The sequence below is a fragment of the Micromys minutus genome, assembly GCF_963924665.1.
Source record: "Micromys minutus genome assembly, chromosome: 23".
Taxonomy (NCBI): Eukaryota; Metazoa; Chordata; class Mammalia; order Rodentia; family Muridae; genus Micromys; species Micromys minutus.
In genome coordinates, this window is record NC_137958.1 from 16,290,310 (window position 1) to 16,309,645 (window position 19,336).

The 19,336-nt window shown below is 36.8% G+C and overlaps 1 protein-coding gene across 1 annotated transcript in view; it reads right to left on the bottom strand.

The window, feature by feature from the left end:
• Positions 1–1,991: 1,991 nt before the first annotated feature.
• GNAT3 (G protein subunit alpha transducin 3) overlaps positions 1,992–19,336 on the bottom strand; it is a gene marked incomplete at its 5' end in the record, with an annotated part of 39,949 nt that continues 22,604 nt past the window's right edge. Inside the window, 4 exons of the mRNA XM_080936115.1 lie at positions 1,992–2,269; positions 7,252–7,405; positions 7,597–7,726; positions 17,711–17,839. Of these exons, the coding sequence (XP_080792241.1) occupies positions 2,079–2,269; positions 7,252–7,405; positions 7,597–7,726; positions 17,711–17,839 (604 nt within the window). The 3' untranslated portion in view covers positions 1,992–2,078. The remainder of the gene's footprint in view (positions 2,270–7,251; positions 7,406–7,596; positions 7,727–17,710; positions 17,840–19,336) is intronic.

Consider the following 19,336-nt stretch of genomic DNA (forward strand, 5'->3'; position numbering starts at 1 on the left):
AGCTAACCATATTTAGCACAGAGACCCCTGTGAGGGTGCTGGAAGTGTGTGGGTGAAGGAGCTGCAGGAGGTTGTGGCCTCATGGGAAGAACAACATTGTCAACCAACTAAATCCTTCACAACCCCCATGGACTAGAACAACAACCATTAAGCATGCATTGAGAGGTCCATGGCTCCAGTTGGATATGTAGGAGAGAATAGCAGATTCTGGCAGCAATGTGTGAAAAGGTCTTTGGTCCAGCAAGGGCACATTTTCCCAATGTAGGGGAAGTCAAGGCACTGAGGTAGAGAGGGTGATTGGGAGCTAGTGCAACTTCGTGAAGACAAGTAGAGGGGGGAGGATGGGAGTAGGGTGTGTGAAAGGGATAACATTTCAAATGTAAATACAGAGAATATCTAATAAAAAACTAAAATAAATAAAAAATAAAAATAAGATAAATAGAAAAACAAACTTTTGCCAAAGAAAGAGGGAAAGAAAGAAAGAAACAAAGAAAAAGAAAGAAAGAAAGAAAGGAAGGAAGAAAGGAAGAAAGGGGAGCGTGATGATGACATTTCATGGAAGAAAGAGAAAAAAAGAAAATAATACAATTATCATTTTGAAAATTAAAAAATAAAAACTATTTAGTTTTTAAAAAAAAGAAAGTGAAAACTAAAATTAAGTCAATGTAAATAAAACAGCAATAATATTAATATCCCAAATAATACATTTTTCTCTTTTCTCAAAAATTGTCCATGAACTACCCGAGAAAGAAAGACTAAAGCAGAGCAGTGAGTGATAAAAGGCAGCAGACAGGATTCCAGTCTGTGCTGTGAGATCTATGCATTGCCTTTCTCCATCAAATTGCTGCTTCTGTGTTGGATACTTACTGATTCTCAGCCAGAAAACTATCAGATGCCAGAACCAAATAATTCTTTAGGATGCTTTGCCCTTGGTATTGTGTACCCTTCAATATTTTATAACATCCAAAGAATTGAAAATTACACCATTATATTATAAGAGATTTTTAACCTCTTTTGTGGTTTTTAATCAGGAGAGGGATAATATATGGACAGTTTGGTAAGGATCTCTTCTTGAGTATAGTGTTCTGTTTTGTGGCAGAGAAATAGTTCCATTGACATACACCCAATGTCCACCTGAGCTGCACACTGGTAAATGCTTAATTTCTTCTTTGCATTACTCTTTCCTTGTTTAAGAAAATCTAACTTAATCTTTTATAGATTATTGTTGATTTTATGCACTAGTGTAAATGTCTGCATAAAGCAGATATTTAACATGTATGTTTTCTCAAATTTAGAAGCAGTGAATGATATCAGAAGTGCTCTAAGTTAAAAGGGCAGACATTAAAAAGAAAAATGAACAATCATCTTTATCTTCAGGTAGGTAAGACACTTCAGTTTGTAAGGCACCAATAGAGTCAGAATCTAAAGATCATATAAAATTCTCTCATGTACTTGCTACTATTACATAAATCCACAAAGCCGAAAACGTTCTATTAAGCAAACTTTAGTCTTAAAGTCTAGCTTTGTCATTGTAAAGTTCAGGGTATCCCTTGTAATAATATTCGATGTCACTCAGAAATATCATATATATTTATTTTAAACAAACAATTTCCCATCAACAAAAGCATGTACTGTGTATGCTTGTGGCAGCCTAATTGAAGGGCTGATGACTAAAATATATCTTGTATCATGTTAATATAGTTTCTGCAGTACATACATGGCTTTGATTGCTTTAAAAATCTAGCTGGGGAAGTGTTATAGCACATTCTGTAATTTATTCTATGGCTAAAAGTTGGTAATTTATAACTCACTTTCAAGAAACTTTAGTAGCATAGATGTATATTGGAATAGTTACCAAGATACATCAGATTCTAGATATAAAACATCAACATCTCTACTCTCTATTTCCCAAGAGAACTGTATCCAGATATACGTGATAGCACAGTAATGTTTTTGTGTGAACATTTTTTATAATGCTAGTTACATTTCTAAATCAGTTAATATCTATGTAACCTAACACAGTACATTTTTATGTCTTAAAAGATTACAGCCATCACAAGTGGATGTCAACAGGTTTCTTAGAAGAGCCCACAGTCTTTGAGGTTCTCTTTTATTATTATATCAGTCACGGCATCAAACACAAATTTGACGTTCTGTGTGTCTGTAGCACAGGTCATGTGAGAATAGATTTCCTTATCTTCTTTTTTTAAGTTGAGGTCTAGAAACTGGTTCTTGATGTAGTTCCCTGCATCTTCGAATGTGTTTGGTCCTTAGTGAACAAAGAAATGAAAGAAGTAAACAATCATATCTTATAAATCATGTTGCTACAAATAGTACCACTAGGTTGTATGTTGCTATTTAATGAATAGCTTCTTTATGAACATCATCTCTTGATTTCAACGTCAATGTGTCCAAGGTCAGATTTGTGTAGCACATACATAATGTCACATACAATGCCAGCTTTTCTGGAATTTCACAGTGTTTTATGTTGATTCATTTAGATGCATACGGAACCACGGTAAAGATGAGGAAACTGTGAGTTTGGGAGGCGGGTGATCAGTTATGGGTGAGACAAGAACAAGTCAGAGCAGAAAGAAATGGCATAATTATAATTTAAGTTTTAAAAATTTAAAAGCTGACATAGCAAGACAAATGATTCAAATGACACACTCAAACTAGTACTGCCTGTTATGTTTGTGAATTTACACATATGCTTTAATGCAGGATAGGCATTATGGCTAGACTATGGCAGATGGCTAGGCTGGAGATAGAGTGTTGAGCAAGGGCTTATGAAGAGAGACAAGAAAAGGTATGAAGGAAAGCAAGAGAGTTCAACTGATTGTGGTCAGTGACACTCGCCCCCCTGGTTCTTCTGAGTGCAGTTGGGAAATAGACTGGAATCTGGAAGATCTGGTCCAACAGAAATGAATGAGATTAGAAGAAGCAGTATACATATGAAAGAAGATGAATGGGGAGAATGCTTCTTGCCTGGGCTGCTGGGTGAACAGAAGATCTGAAGTGAGACATGAATGGCTATAGACATTGGCCATTTACTCATGAGTGAGAAACTCTATTAGACTGACACCCAGGCCAGATGGGGAAGGGTAGACATAACATGGGAAAGCTGACAGTTACAGGGCTGTTATCTCTAACTGATGACTTCCCACTAGAATATATGTGCTGAGGACACCACAGAAAGGACCCTAATGATTTCCTAATGAGATAGAGATAAAAATTTCACTTTCATACTTTATTGCTGGTAGAAGAAAAATTCAAGGCATATAATACAGCTATGTTTAGAAGGTGACTCAGAGGCAGAGCTGAGCCTAGTATGCCTTGCAAAAGACAACAAGTTTAACGTCCAGTGTTAGTAAGTAAACAAATAAATAAACAAATAAATTAAAATACAATAAATAAGATAAATAAAATGAAATGCAAAATATTGGAAAGTAAATGTTAACAAGAATACAAAATCATAAAAACTATCCTTATTGCTAGTGGAATTAAACTGTTCCAGTCACTGGGGGAGGCTGGACACTACATAATTCCAGCAGTTTGAGATTTTGTGTGAAACCGTAATATTTAAAATAGTTGTAGTTATTGGGATTCAGGGAGAAAGCAAGTGCATGTTTATGTGAAACCTCAGTTATTTGAGAACAAAATTATTTCATATGATACTTAGTATAATAATTCTACAGTCTAGATCTGAATACCTCTCAAAGTCCATATTTGTTACAGGTTTAGTTCTTTGGGGGTAAGAGAAACTCTTAAGAAGTAGGACCTCATGGGAGGTCTTCTGGCTATGAATGTCTTCAAAGGGGACTACATGATTCTCAACTCTCTTTCTTACTTCCTTCTTGACAGGGAGCTAACAGGTTTCCTTTGCTACACTTTCTTGCCACATTCTTAACATGGTCGACTAGCGTAAATTGGAACTTCACAAGTTATGAGATTAAGAAAAATGCCTGATAAGTGGATATTAACCCAAAGGCTTGGAGTACCCAAGATACACTTCATAGACCACATGAAACTCAAGAAGAAGGAACACCAAAGTGCAGATGTTTCAGTTATTCTTAGAAAAAGGAATAAACATATTTACAGGAGGAAATACGGAGACAAAGTTTGGAGCAGAGGTTGACAAAAAGGCCATCAAGAGACTGCCCCTCCTGGGGATCTGGCCTATATATATCTCCACAAAACTTAGACAATATTGTTGATGCCAAGAAGTACATGCTTTCAGGAGCCTGTTTCCTGAGAGGCTCTGCCAGAGCCTGACAAATACAGAAGTGGATGCTCAAAGCCAACCATTGAATTGAGAGCAGGGTCCCCAGTAGAAGAGTTAGAGAAAAGATTGAAGGAGCTGAAGAGGCTTGTGACCCCAAAAGAACAATACCAACCAACTAGAGCTCTCAAGGACTAAACTACTATCCAAAGAGTACACATGAATGGATACTTGGATTAAGCTTCATATGTAGCAGAGGATGGTCTTGTTGAGCATCATTGCTAGGAGACGCCCTTGGTTCTGCCAAGACTTGATGACTCAGTGTAGGGGACACTCATGTTGGGGAGTCAGGAGATGGTGTGTGGTTGAATGCCCTCATAGAAGCAGGGGGAGGGGGATGGAATAGGTAGCTTATGGAGGGGAAACCTGGAAAGGGGATACTATTTGAAATGTAAATAAAATATATCCAATTTAAAAAAAAATTCTATTCTCTTTATCATCTGATTTATTTTAGGTATTTGTTATTTTAACAGAAGACTAATGACAGGTAGCTATATTTTCTGCATTTAACAAAATACATAGAACCATAAGACACACACACACACACACACACACACACACACACACACGAGAGAGAGAGAGAGAGAGAGAGAGACAGAGAGAGACAGAGAGACAGAGAGACAGAGAGACAGAGGGACAGAGACAGAGACAGAGACAGAGGCAGAGACAGAGAGACAGAGAAACTGCACAAGGCTTAATTAAACTGCAGACATTAGTTAGTTGTGTCAACATCATCCCATGAATTACAACAAGCACACTGTATCATGCAAAATATAACTAATTGAATCCCATGGCAGGGGAAACAGAGGAAGTATATAAAATCTCTGCACTTTCAAAGTGCAATAAAACCTCTAATAGACTATTAATTAAATATATATTATTTAACTGGATCTATATTTAATCTACATCATTAAATATAGATTCGTGATTGTATTTATCACATGATAAATGTTCAGGCATTATAGACGATACTTGCAATTACAGAATAACATAATCTAAGTAAAGATTAGCCAGTATAAATATTGACTTTGACAGAGATCCATGGTCTGAGGACGTCTAATAACCAGAGAGTCAAATGAGACAAACATTTATGTTTAAATTTCAACCATTTCAGTATTGGGTAATTTCATTAACAGCAGAACAGCTAAGTTCTTGCAAAGTTTAGTCTCAGAAGATTAAACCAACCACTTCCTGTGACTCGACCCCAATAGTGGCTGACTGACAGGATCAGGAACAAAATGCTTGGAAGTGAGGAAATGAAAGAGAGGGGACACTGCTGTTATATCCATTTCTGTTGTTCACTAGCCACACTGTAGACACTGAAGAACTGAGCTGCAATGTGACACTGTGAGCCCTAGATAAGGTGACTACAGTGACATTATTCTACATAAGGCAATACAGCCTGTGGTGTCATTTGATATCTCACATTTTTCCGTTTCTTACACTGGGGCTTGCTTTACTTTATTTATTTTTTTCCATTTTATCATTGTGTATACTTTACTTGCATTTCAAATGTTGTCCCCTTTTCCAGATTCCTCTCCATAAAACCCCATCCCTTCCCACATCGCCCTGCTTCTGTGAGGGTGTTCACCCACCTGGCCATTCCCTTCTACCTTCTTCTACACTGCAGAATCAAGTCTTTGCAGGGACAAGGGCTTCTCTTCCTATTGATGGCTAACCAAGACATCCTGTGCTACATGTGCAGCTGGAGCCATGGGTCTATCCATGTGTACTCTTTGGACAGTGGTTTAATTCCTGGGAGCTCTGCTTGGTTTGTATTGTTCTCATGGGGATGCAAACCCCTTCAGCTCCTTTAATTCTTTCTCTAACTCTTCTATTAATGCCCTGTTCTCGGTTCAATGTTTGGCACTTCTTGGCATCAGCAATATTGTCTCGGTTTGGTGGCTGAATATGTGCTGGATTCACAGGTGGGGCAGTCTCTGTATGGCCTTTCCTTCAGTTTATGCTCTAAGCTTTGTCTCCATATTTCCTCCTGAGAATATTTTCTTCCCCTTTTGTTCCTAAGAAGGACTAAATCATCTGCACTTTAGTTATTCTTCCTGAGCTTAATGTGGTCTGTGAATTGTATCTTGAGTATTCCAAGCTTTTGTGCTAATATCTACTTATCAGGGGCTTGCTTTGATTTCCACAGCATGGCAAAGGCTCCTCTTTATTTGAGAGAGTGTTTTCAATGAGAATCACAGTCATGTTCTGATACAAACCAGAGGGCTGCAGAGATGGCTCAGTTGGTAAGAAGCCTACCACACAATCATGGGGAACTGAGTTTGGATCCTTAGAATGTACAAAATAACTAGGGTGTAACAGTAGTTTTCGTAAACCCCAGGGAAAAGTGATGAAGAAGATGGAGACAGGAAGTGTCATGAGGGTCATTGGTCATACAGTTTATTTGCATTGATGAATTTCAAATTTGTGAGGGACTCAAAAAATAAAGGTTGGGGCAAAGAGAGAGGTGATTTTTCTCAAGGGTTAAAAAGCACACACTACTCTCATGAAGGACCTAGATTTGGTTCACAAAACACACAAAGTGACACACTGTTGTCTGTAATTCCAGTTTCAGAGTATCCAGAGCCCCCTTCCATTCTCCAAAAGCACTACCAATGTAGTGCACGTAAATTCTTGTAAGTTCACATATAGGTAGTTTAAAAATCATTAATTTTAGAGGGTGGAGAATTAAATGATTAAGGAAAGATATCAAATACCACTCTTGAAATTAAAGAAATATGCATACAAGTTTGCATGTACACCTTTAAACATGTTTACATACAGCCACAGTAACAAGTACATCACACACACACACACACACACACACACACACACACACACACACACACATACAACCACACACATGCACACACACACACACACCCACACACACACACACACAGAAAGAGAAAAGTGTGATGGGGTCTTACAGAGTTTACTGTTTGTATTGAGGGGAACAATCTTACCAGTATATTCTGGAAAACAGATGCTGAGGTGCACCTTAGTCACTTTCTCCTGGAAGAGATCTTTCTTATTAAGAAACAGAACAATGGAGGTGGTTGCAAAATACTTGTGATTACAGATGCTGTTGAAGAGGTGAAGACTTTCATGCATTCTGTTCTGTGGTGTAAAGACCGGGTAAGGTTATTATCTTCAGGATTTGCATGGGTGTCACAAGCAAGTCCTAGACATAATATGCACATTTGTGAGGCATACTTTGGTCTGGGAGGTACAGTAATATTACTGGATAGCACGTTAGGGCTCACCTTACTCTCTTCTCTGCCAACACCTTCTGAATCTTACTTACTTACCACCTCTTCATCTTCTACAAGTACCATGTCATAAGCACTTAGAGCTGCACAAAATATAATACACGTGACTCCTTCAAAGCAGTGGATCCATTTCTTTCTCTCTGATCTCTGGCCACCAACATCAAACATCCTTCAGAAAAGTAAAATGAAAAATTACTCCTCCAAAATTTTGTTCAGTGTTTGGTACTGACCACATATTTTAATATACTTAAAATGAATTGTTTTATTTCTGTTGGGTAATTTAAATTGATCAAGGACTGAAGGGGGAAAAAAGAGAAATTTCATTTTTCCCTGTTCATATAGGTCTGAGTGAAACTAATTTCACAGTAACTTGAACAATTGACAAATTTAAAGGTCTTTATACTTTGAAGCAGTGTAAAATATTAGTTTTAGAAGGCTTTGATAAGGGTTATACATATTTTCAAAAATAAATAGATTGGAAGACTGGATGTGTCAATCTGATAATATGATTTTTTCAGATCTCTTTGTACATTTCTTTTGTATCCAAACAATGACTTGTGTTCTGTGCTAACAGTAATTTAAATCAGCTTATATGAAGATGAAATGATATGACTGCTATTTTCATGATCTTGCTCTGTAATAGATACACATGCAGTGGAGTCCAAGTCATTCTGAAGGAGGTGGGTGAATAAACTCAGCTCTGCATTATCAAATAATCAATTGTCATGGGTAGAGAAAAGCAATAAGTAGCCAGCACTTAGACTTTGCAACACCCTGTCCCTTTTCTCCAAGTACTGCATAGCTAAAATGTAAATATCTATTTCCCCTTGCTTCCAACTCTTCCCTCATCAAATCAGTGACGTCTAGCTCAGGGCCTGTATAAAATCATCCCTGTGGATTGTCCTGATGCTGCTGTTCCAGCCTCCAGTGAGACTCTCCCAGAACTCCCCTCTTTGTTTAAATGTTTCATGGTGATTGGACATTGCAAATTCACTTTCATGCTTTCAATTTCTCCATGTGCTCTCTTTCCCTTAGAAGAGAACAAGAAATAAACTTGTCATGACTAACAGTCTGTGGTGACTGCTCTCATCCTCACTGTTCTTCCAAACTTGGTTCATATTATTCTCCCAATAAAATAAATTTCTGGTGTTCTCTTAGTTTAAACCAATGAGCATATAACTATTTGATAGCTCATTCCTGACCTCTCTCCTTTTGGGGGGTCATGTAGTTTTATTTCTCTTGAAATTGGTTAATTACTTTTTGGACATGGTCTCCTGTAGCCCAAGGTGGCCATGAACTCACTATATAGCTGAAGCTGTCATTTATGCTTTCATGCTACAGGATGTGGGGTCACAGGTCTGTGGTATCATAGGTATATGGCATCATCCCAGACTTCCTTTCGCATTGTTCATTACTAATCTCTCTACTTTCCACTTTTGTCATCAATGTCTCGTCCACAGAGGAGGCTTTCTGAGAGTCTTCACAAGTTCTCCCTCTTCACTTACTTTATGTGGAACCACTCTCACTTTATGAGAGCCATACCGAACAATAACAATATGGCTCTTCTATTTATCATTTATTAGGTTTAATAGAACAGCAGCTTTGTGAGTCAGGCGGTCTATGATAGGAACAAATTCACTAACATTGCCCAGCAGTATTCTCGGCATTTAGCACAAACGTAATGTACAGTGGCTAAGTAATTGAGCAAAGACCATGTGGATGAAAATGACTGGAAAACTTTTATGACAAGCACATGTGAAGGTACCTAGGTGTGAGGTGTCAAAACATGACTGCAGAAAGCAAGCTGAGTTTTTAAAAACCAGAAGGAAAAATTGAGATACATGGCTTATGCACTACCATTTCCCCAGTTACTCTTAGTCTGTTTAACAGAACTAGTCACCCAAAGACTTAGGCTCCAGAGCTTCCACTCTGTCATTAGTTTCGTGTTGCTAATAGGGAAGGCTTATAACCTATAATGCACTGATGAGCAATTACAAAATCTGTCAATGATGTAAACATGTAAGAGAATGAAGAATGGAGATTTTGCAGAGGGAAATGACTAGGTTTAAGCAACAAAGGAAACAGAAAGACAAAGGATTGAAGGAGTCTCGCTGAGCGGCTTGGCTGGCTAGCTGTACAGTAACTGACTCATGGGAATCTTGGGTTTTATATTGCAGTCATTGGGGGTGGGGTAGGAGATAATAATTTGCATGGAAGACTGACATTGTTTATGTGTTTATTATGTTACTAAGGCTACTTTAAACTGAGGACAGGAGACATATTTGATAAGGTTGAAACTAAGTTCTAAGCTACAGGATTATCATCACATTTGAGATGGAGATGATAATTAGCGAAAGCATCCGGGATGAACAGCCCTAGTAAGTGGTGATCCATACATAGTCTAACAAATGTCAATCAACTAATCTTATGACGACCATCAGAAGTACAATGCCTTGGGTCTGGTAATAAAGACAAACCTGTAATTCTAGTACTCTAGTGGCAGAATCAGGAGTTTCGGAGCAAATTCAGGACCCCGCAATGTACATAGTAAGAGACTGCCTAAAGGAACCAACATATTACTTTGTACTTTATATTTCCCATGTTAAACCAGGAAAGAACAGATGAATGAAGCTAGAATTTGTCCACTGAGAAGAGGGAAAATTTCAAAAAGTTTAAAGTTTAAGTACAACTTGGAAAATATAGGCAAAAAGATAAGAGCAGTAATAACAAAGCTATCAACTCTGGGGCACAGAAAAAATTCCACAAATGTCCCAACCCAAATCCAGCTGTAATGTGCTTTTTTCCCTTATCTTCCAGATATGTTCAAGTAACTTGTACAAGGATATTATTCATTTAACAGTTCTGAGTCCACTGTAGTTTAGGCTCTATACTAGGTAATATAATAGCTCATTAGTATGATATTCTCTCCTATATAAACCTATATAGTATATCAAAGGTTCCTATCTCATTCTCACATGTAGAACTAGCTAAATGGTCTCTACTTCTCTCTCTCCAGGTCATACAGCAGGTTTCTTTGTTGTTGTTGAAATTTCTTCTGAGGTATATTCTCATCTTTCAATAGGAAACATGTAAAAATTCTGGATTCAGGCGATACACGTTTTCCACTTAATTATTTGTTGGCCTATTTGGATCCTAAAATTTTATCAAGGAGTAGGATTTTGTGCCTGGGAAGGGACAGTAAGTTGAGCTCTGGAACGTACAAGGCTAGGATAGCATTCACCGTGGGCTGTTCCAGGCAACTGTCACTCTTGTTCACATCTACTACATTTGGACAGATAGGGACTTCAATAGTTCTAGTTTCTTCTTGCGCTCTAGTCACCTCTACAGTGGGAAACTAAGTGATAGTGGGCCTAGGACAGTGGAATCCCATTAAAGGTGACTTTGATTTTGAGGTCAATACAGCATGTCTTTTAATAGGAAGATCATGATTGGGAGTCAAGGGCTTGACAGTTTAATTCTCGGTTTAATTCTATCCACTCTCAGGCCTTGGATTTGCTGGAGCGTTTACTTTTATCTCTTTTAACAAGCTTTTATGCTCTAATCAGTCACTATCTATTCCAAATTACTCATTTTCTTTAACTCATATCACATTTTCAATATCATTGCCTTCTACTCTTTAAATTCTTAGTAAAACTTTCTCTTTCAGTTGTAGTTTTATTATAAAAAAATTGCTGTAATCCACTGCAGGTGACACAGTATTTTATGATAGAGAAAGTAATATGGTTTCTCCCAAATTAGCTTCATCTTGTTTTATGTTTGGCATAGGTTCCATCACTAAGTAAAATGCTAATAAGAATGACAAAGATATGAGAGTTCTAAAAGGAATTTTATGGAGGGCATAAATGGATGAGAAGTAGCACAATGGCACTTTACATCCTTCTTCACACTGATTTTCTACACACATGTTCTTTCACATTTATTAGCATGATGTTCTCAAGGGGCTCAACCCCAACCAGGGGCCTGATATGATAATCAATGTGAATGGAAACCCACCTCACTAATCTTCTCTGAGGATCTAGCAACCTTGCAGCTGACTCATCACTCATGACAGATGTAAGAGAGAGTCATCCTCTTCAGGTAAATAAAAACAGTGGAGAGATATAACAGTACTGACAACATCATATACTTGTATAAGTGCTGTATTTGAATTGTGTGCTCTTCCTGAGATACAAATTAATACCTATAGCTTTCTTTGTTAAAGATAACAGTTCTTTGTGTCTGAAGGAAAAATAGTGTTCCGCCCACTCAAAACTGAGCCTTTGAAGAGCTGAGCTAAGATTTTTTCAAAAAGGTTTTATAATTATTGCTTTTGGACTGTGTTCACTATAAGAATGGGGAACTTAGAGAACATGCCCTAAATTCTGTTCTCAGCATTGAACAGGTGAACGTGAACCCACAAACATGTTTAACAATCTTAGCTTTCTTTTAAGAAAGAGAGGACAGTGATCACTCAGTCTTTCTCCCTAGTGACAAAGTGTTTTCTAAAGTCCACCTTTGCAAGAATGTTCATGATGTTCCCATTTATGACTCACATGAGTCACAAAATGTTTTTCTGTACAGAATGACACAGAAGCCAGGCGCCAGAGATCACCGCATGTTTCTTTAAACCATCCGTTGTGTTTTACTAAGACGTTCATTAGTAAAAGAGAACAAGGTCCAGAGAGTTGCTTTTATGTTGATGCTCCTGGACATCTTTTAGCTTTATGAAAAATTAGGTCTTGTTTCTCTGTTACCACAATGATTGATTTCTCATATATGTTTGATTTCAGTTTCTCATAAAAATTCAAGTAGAGGCCTATTCACAGAGGTTTAAATTAATGTAAACTTTTCAAATAAGCTAAAGTTAACAAAAAGAGACTTTTACTTATATAATTAGTTATATATATTATTAAATGTATGCACATATATGTATATAAAATACATATATACACACTGACCATTCTTAGAAAAAAGAAAAAAAATCTATAGTAACTGCCCGATGGTTTAGACTGGCAGGAATGGTCCTGCATGGATAAATTTAGCTCCCTGAACATGATTTTCAGAATATTACATGGAAATTGGAGGAGGTTATTTAGTTAATTTTTAAGAGGAGTTTATAAACATTTTCAAACACCTGCTGGTAAAATTAGAATTCTGGAAATTAAAAGAAAGATTTAAAATTATTGATTAGAATATAGATAAAAATTAACAAGCTGGGCTTTTAAGTAATATCCAAATATTGATTATGTGTTACTTTGTCCAGGATATTAACATAGGGCATGTCTCCAGAGTCCTGTGACTTGGTTAAACAGCTGACTAAATAGTTGTACTTTATGGTTCTACTTTATCAGTTGGAAGGCTGTTGAATTTTATGGATCCAAGTCAAACAGTTGGCTAAATATTTGACCACAGAAAGGTACTTATGATTCACATGATGATAAATTATATGAATAATTTGACTATTAGAACTTCTTAAAAACCATTACATCATCAATGAGAGCCAATCACTGGCAATGATTCTATAGCTCATTTGTAGTAGATGTCATCACTGCTTGTTTAGGCTCAGGTCTCTGAAAAGTCACTCTTTCTGACCTGACCTTTTTTACTCTATGACCATATTAAAAACAAATGGTAATAGCAGGAGTTTGTTTTGAACTACTTCGTTAAATGAGATTTGTAGAAGATGCTGGCTAAATCAAAAGTGGTTTAACATTTTAGGATGGTCACATGTGAGGACATGAATTGTTGAATGTGTGCCATCTCTACAAAACCACAGTAAAATGATCTGCATACTGCTTTCCCTAGGTCTGTTTTGCAAACAGAGAACAATGGATATTAACTGACACCAAGGGCATGCACAGACATATGTCTAAATCCCTTAATTAGTCTTGACATTAAGTAATAATCAAAAAGATTTAGAGCCTAATGTGAGCCCAGTCCAAAAAGTGCCATAATTATGAATGACATTTATCATGTGCACTATAATTTTAAATGATGAATACTTAGAATATATTGTATACAAAACTATCTTCAATAAAAAACATAAAAATAATTCTGCCTTATAATTTAAAATCATGAAGTCATTAAAATAAACTCTTGTGTATGCATGTTGGTACATACATAGCATCTGAACACTTGGAAAGGGAGGCAGAAGAAGGTAACCTAGGCTACATTATGAGTTCAAGTCAGCCTAATGTTACTTATCTCAAAATCAAGGGTTAAAAGCAGTAGGGGAACTTGTTTTGTCTGTTGACCGTAAGTTTTATGCTCATCTTTGCAAACCAAACACATAAGAAAATTCCATCCATGTTATATTGGTAATATTAATCATGAGCACATATATGTAACAAATATGTCCCATATGTAAATTAATTTTACGTAAGTTTTAATAGAGAATATGAAATGCAAACTGGGATTTGGCTGCTGGTTAGACAAGAGGCCCTGCTGCTAGGCCTCATTACTCATACACTTGGAAATGAACACAGTGAATAGAATTCCACTTTATATTTTAGGAAAACTGTCATTTTTTTAAAATCACAGATCTGCTCCAATCTTTGTGAAAGCAGTTATGCCAGATTTACAATTTTTAAGCTCTGTGCTGAGCTTTCCAGCTTTTCTGGCTCTTGTGCTGAGTGCTCTGAGTTCGATGCTTTAAATGTTGAAGAGTTAAGGAAAAAAAATGACTTTTTAGTATAATGAATAACTCAGTTTAGATATGTTCCTAGGTCACTTCAGTATGGAGTATTAGTACACAACAGAAAGGCACAGCTTTGCATTTTATTTTCCAATGACTTAGCAATTTTAACATCTGTAAACATCAGTGGTCAGATTGTTAGTTAGAAAGTTCTGCTGTGACAAGGACTGTTTAGCTAAGTCAGCTCTGCAGTTGGCACTCTGGCTTGAGAAGAGCTCTAGGATAATGTCCATTAAATTATGTGCTGCATGGAGAGGATTCTTACTTTAGCATCTGGGGGAGGGGGTTATTTGGGATTCATTCTTATTTAAAATTTTAGAGTTTCATATCTGTATGTAAATTAACTCTTAGTTTTAAGTAGTCTTAGAGTGACTTGTGTGATTCGAACACAAATTAATGGTATAGCAATATATTTTCATACCTGGGTAATTGCTGAAGTCAGAAGGTACATTATTTTTATATTCATTTTTGAAGTTCAAGATATTATATATACTGTGAAAGCCTAAACATTTGGATTATTCTATCCAGTACTTGAAGGAAAGATGGTTAAAATTTAAGGATGTATTAAACAATCATTATATACTAATTGATGTTAATAGACGTTAAAATTCTTCACCAAGCTGTAGTTTTTTCCTCCCATCATTCTTCTCTGAAAAGGATTAAGAAAGATTACCAATGTTTGCTCTTGAAGAACAGAATGCTTTCCATATCAATGTATCTAATTGCCATCAATGATTGACATCATGCAGAGAGACAGTCCTTATAAACAAGAAACTGTGTACATTTTGATGACAACTGACAACTTCAGCGTTCTCTCTCTCTCTCTCTCTCTCTCTCTCTCTCTCTCTCTCTCTCTCTCTCTCTCTCTCTCTCTCTCTCTCTGGATTCTATGTGGAGATTCCTAACTCTCTTTTTTTGATAATTTTTTTTTCTTTTCTATTGGATGTTTTATGTATTTACATTTTAAATGTTATACCCTTTCCGGTCTCCCCTCCCCCTCCCCTTGCTTCCATGAGGATGCTCTTCTCCCACACACCCACTTCCACCTCACTGTCCTGGCATTCCCCTACCTTCATTTCTTGGTTCTTTATCATATATAAATATAGCACCACCCAGCTATCATGTCCCATGCAACAATTTTGTATACATGCTGCTTCGTGTGCTAGATTCGCAAATTCAACTAAAGCTAATTTGCTTTCCCTGACTTACCACGCTGGTAGTCATTGGCAGTAAATCAAAATCACATATGGGCCCTGAATTTCTAAGGTTGAGGGTTCATCAATTAAAAACAGGAACAAAAAAAGGAAGCGAAAAAGTAGCAGGGAAATGATGAACTGGTAACAAGAAAAAAAAGAGGAAACAAGTTTGGCGTATGAATTTGGAAACTGGATGCTTCGGGAATGGTGGAGACAGCTGTTTGACTTTCCCCCGTACTTTGCGTACGTAATATAACACTAGCAGTTTGAAATCAGCAGGTGGAGGAGGTATTTAAACCAGAGAAATCAATAACCACAAATTAGCTTTTATCCCACTCTATTCATTCGCCCTACTGCAGTGGGAAGCCCTTTGTTAATCATGTGCCAGAACGCTGTTGCCTGCAAGAGTGATGGGACTACTTATAGACAGGAAACAGATGGAAGGTCAAGACTCTGAGGGACATGTGTCATTTAAAAAAAATCTTTATGATAAACAGAAGCAAAATGACCTTAAGTGAAGAGTATAGCAGCCATAAAAGTCCTTGTGACTGGAATGTTAGAGCCAGAGAACCAGCTAATTCTAATTGCTTATGTAAGAGAGGTAGCATTGAGACATTATCCCTATGCTAGCTTTTAACTTGATCCAACCTTTTCCATAGGTGTGCTAGATGAAAGAGCCAGAGGTGTGCTAGCTGAGATCCAGAGGTATGCTAGCTAAGAGATCCAGATGTGTGCTAGCTAAGAGATCCACAGGTGTGCTAGCTAAGAGATCCAGATGTGTGCTAGCTAAGATATCCAGAGGTGCTGTGCTGTTTCCTGGAGATCCAAGGAAGGGATATGTGCCATGACTAGCTTTAAGGCAACAGCAATTCCAGCCTGTGCCGTAGAGAAGAAAGAGAACAGAAGGAAAAGAGAGTATGTGAAAAGGTCCTTGGCAAGGCATAGGGAGACAGGGGGAGTAGCTGTGGACTTGGCACCCAAAGGAATACTTCAGAAACTGGGGCAAAGATCATCTGGCTGCAACAGAGCTGAGCAAGGGCTGAGGAGAATTGTTGGAGTTTGCCCAGGGAGAGTTGACTTCATTCTCTGTGGCCCTTTGCCCTGCTTTGAAAGTTGACAAATTTTCCAGAAAGTTAACTATTTGCAGGCCTGAAATTTAGTACAAATTTAGAAGATATAACTTCCAGATCACTTAAAAATATTCTGTATAATAGCTGTTTTAATTAGCTAGCTAATTATAACCAATTTTGACATTTTACAGCCTTTCAAAATTTTTATTCCCCTTAGACTGAGTTGAGGATACTGGGTGATTAGCATTTACTTACATTTTTTCTCATAATGGCTATAAATAATTCATGTCTGCTGTTCTCCAGAGGGTTTTTTTTTTTTTTAAATTCTTTGAATACATTTCCATTATTGTGGTCATGACCCATCTTGTTTTTCATGTAGTTTTAGCATGTTTTCATTACTAACATATTTACTTGGAACCTGATATTATTAATATTCCTCCTTTCTACAAAATTAATAAAAATCAATCTTAAGCTACTTATGAGTAGGAACAAATATATTGCCCTGCCTCAGTGGAAAATGTGAAAATTGTTAAAAGCCAAGAGATCTTATCTAACTGTATTATGGTTTACACTTCTTAGTAGATCCAAAGAGGATTTGATAGTAGAATTTAGGGGTTTACTTGAATGGAAATGCAATTGCAAAAAATAAAAAAATAAAAAAAAATAAATAAATAAAGAAAGAAAGAAAGAAAGAAAGAAAAGAAAAAACGAACATTCATTTCCATACCAAAACCAGGCTGATGAAACATGCTTTCTGCTTTTTTTAAATAGCATCATATTCAAATAATGCTATTTAAATTATTTGCATTTTAAACTAAGTTAAATTTAAGGAATAATTCAAACAACTAGAGAAGTAAGCAGGCAAATGAAATAGTATCTCTGATGCCTGTTGCTAAAAGGTTATTTAAATATATTTCCTTAAAAAAAAAAAAAACCTCAAAGTAAAATGTCATTTTTAAAAATTAGGAAACAGAATTGTGCTACCACTTGTTTGAGAAAAGCAGCTAGAAGGAAGGACAGATTCTTATTGGAATGAGTGGAAAGAGATGAAGGGTGGGGTAATGTCAGTTAAGGAGGTCTAGCCAGCTGATTCCAAAATCACTGCACTTGCCTGGACTACAGCATGTCTCCCTGATGAAGTACTGAGCTGAAAGCTTGCTCCACCCCCACGTAGAAGGCAGATTTGCACATACCTGAAATTCAAGTCTTTAAAGGAGAACTGAGTTTCAATGATACCAGTGGTTTTCACCCGGGAATGTAGAACGTCTTGCTCATTTGGCACATAGCCAGGGGCCGTGATTCTGTCCAAGTCATTAAGGTAGCTAAGAGAAACAAATCAGAATGGAGTATTTTTGAGTTTACATTGGAATATACTGCAATTCAGTACAAATGAATGCTAAGAGGTTAAAGCACATTGGAAAACAAACTCTAGTTGTTGCTTGTTATTGAGCTGCTGATCTGAGTGACAGCCCTTGGGAGCTCAGATGTCACAGTTGTTGAGTGTGGGGTCCACAGTTAGCTCCTGGAGAGCTCTTCTCTAAGAACTCCTCAGAGCCACTTTAGCCCTAGACTTATGAAATCTGTAGGACAGACTCTATTCTACAGATAGAGATATGGAAGGGTCTTTTACTGTGAAGAGCAGTACAGATGTGTTTCTATGCGTTATGCTACCTTGGGGTGTTTTCAACAACAGTTATTACAAGTTCCTCAAAGATTCTATTATGGGAATGACTCAGTTTCCATTTTAAGACAGTGGTTGGTGTGAATAACAATTTGAATTGTTTGAGTGTTTTTCAATTGTTTTAGTACACAGCAGTTCTCACTCTGCGGGTAGCAACCCATTGGCGGGCCAAATGACCCGCTAAGGGGTCAAATGTTAGATATCATATCATGCATATCAAAATTTTACATTGTGATTCATAACAATAGTAGAATTTCAGTAATGAAATAGTAACAAAAATAATTTTATAGTGGGGAATCCTCACATGTGGAACTGTATTAAATGGTGACAGCATTAGGAAGGTTAGGCCACTTATCTAACACAATGACTTTAAAAGAAAGTTCTATTACCCTTAAAAATTAGATTCAGTACCTACTTAGACAATTTATTTGGGGAAGAACAAGCTTTGCTCAAGGAGAAAAATAAAACTGTATCTCAAAAAAAAAAAAAAATAACAATGGTTTTATGCTAATAAAGACTGTTTAGGTACTGACTTGAGATATAAAGATATCAAAGAAGGAACTGGCAGAATTTAATTGTGTTTTTTTTTTTTTTTTTTTTTGCTATGACTTGAAGTTTTGTACATTTTCTATTGATGAAGTCTGATGTGTGGGAAGTACATGATGTGTCAGACACTTCATGCATACTTACAAAATAGAAATAAAATCCATTTGCTGAAAGCGTTAGTAGTAATGCATTTTAAGTATTTTTTTTCTTTGCATTTGTAAATTATTCTAGGCAAAGACAAGGCTTTAGCAAACTGATGAATTTTCATCAAAAGTGCTGATTTTAATAAGCAAATTTGATATTTGGTTGCTCAAGCCTGTTGGTTATAAACATTTGGACCTTATGACTCAAGTCACTTACAATGCCTTGATCCTGAAAAGACAGTGTTTTCCCTGCTATGTCCATTTGCTTTTAAGGCTTGTGGAACTTAAAGAGCACACTAGGTGGCCCCAATTAGTAAACCATGAAGCCTTGGTTAGCTAAGGCCTTTCTTCCTCTCTTCTAGAGCTGGTTTAGTCAAACACAGGAATCTGCATCCCTGCTCTCCCCTCATCATGGCTGCGTCCATCTTGAGAATCTCTAGATGTGGAAA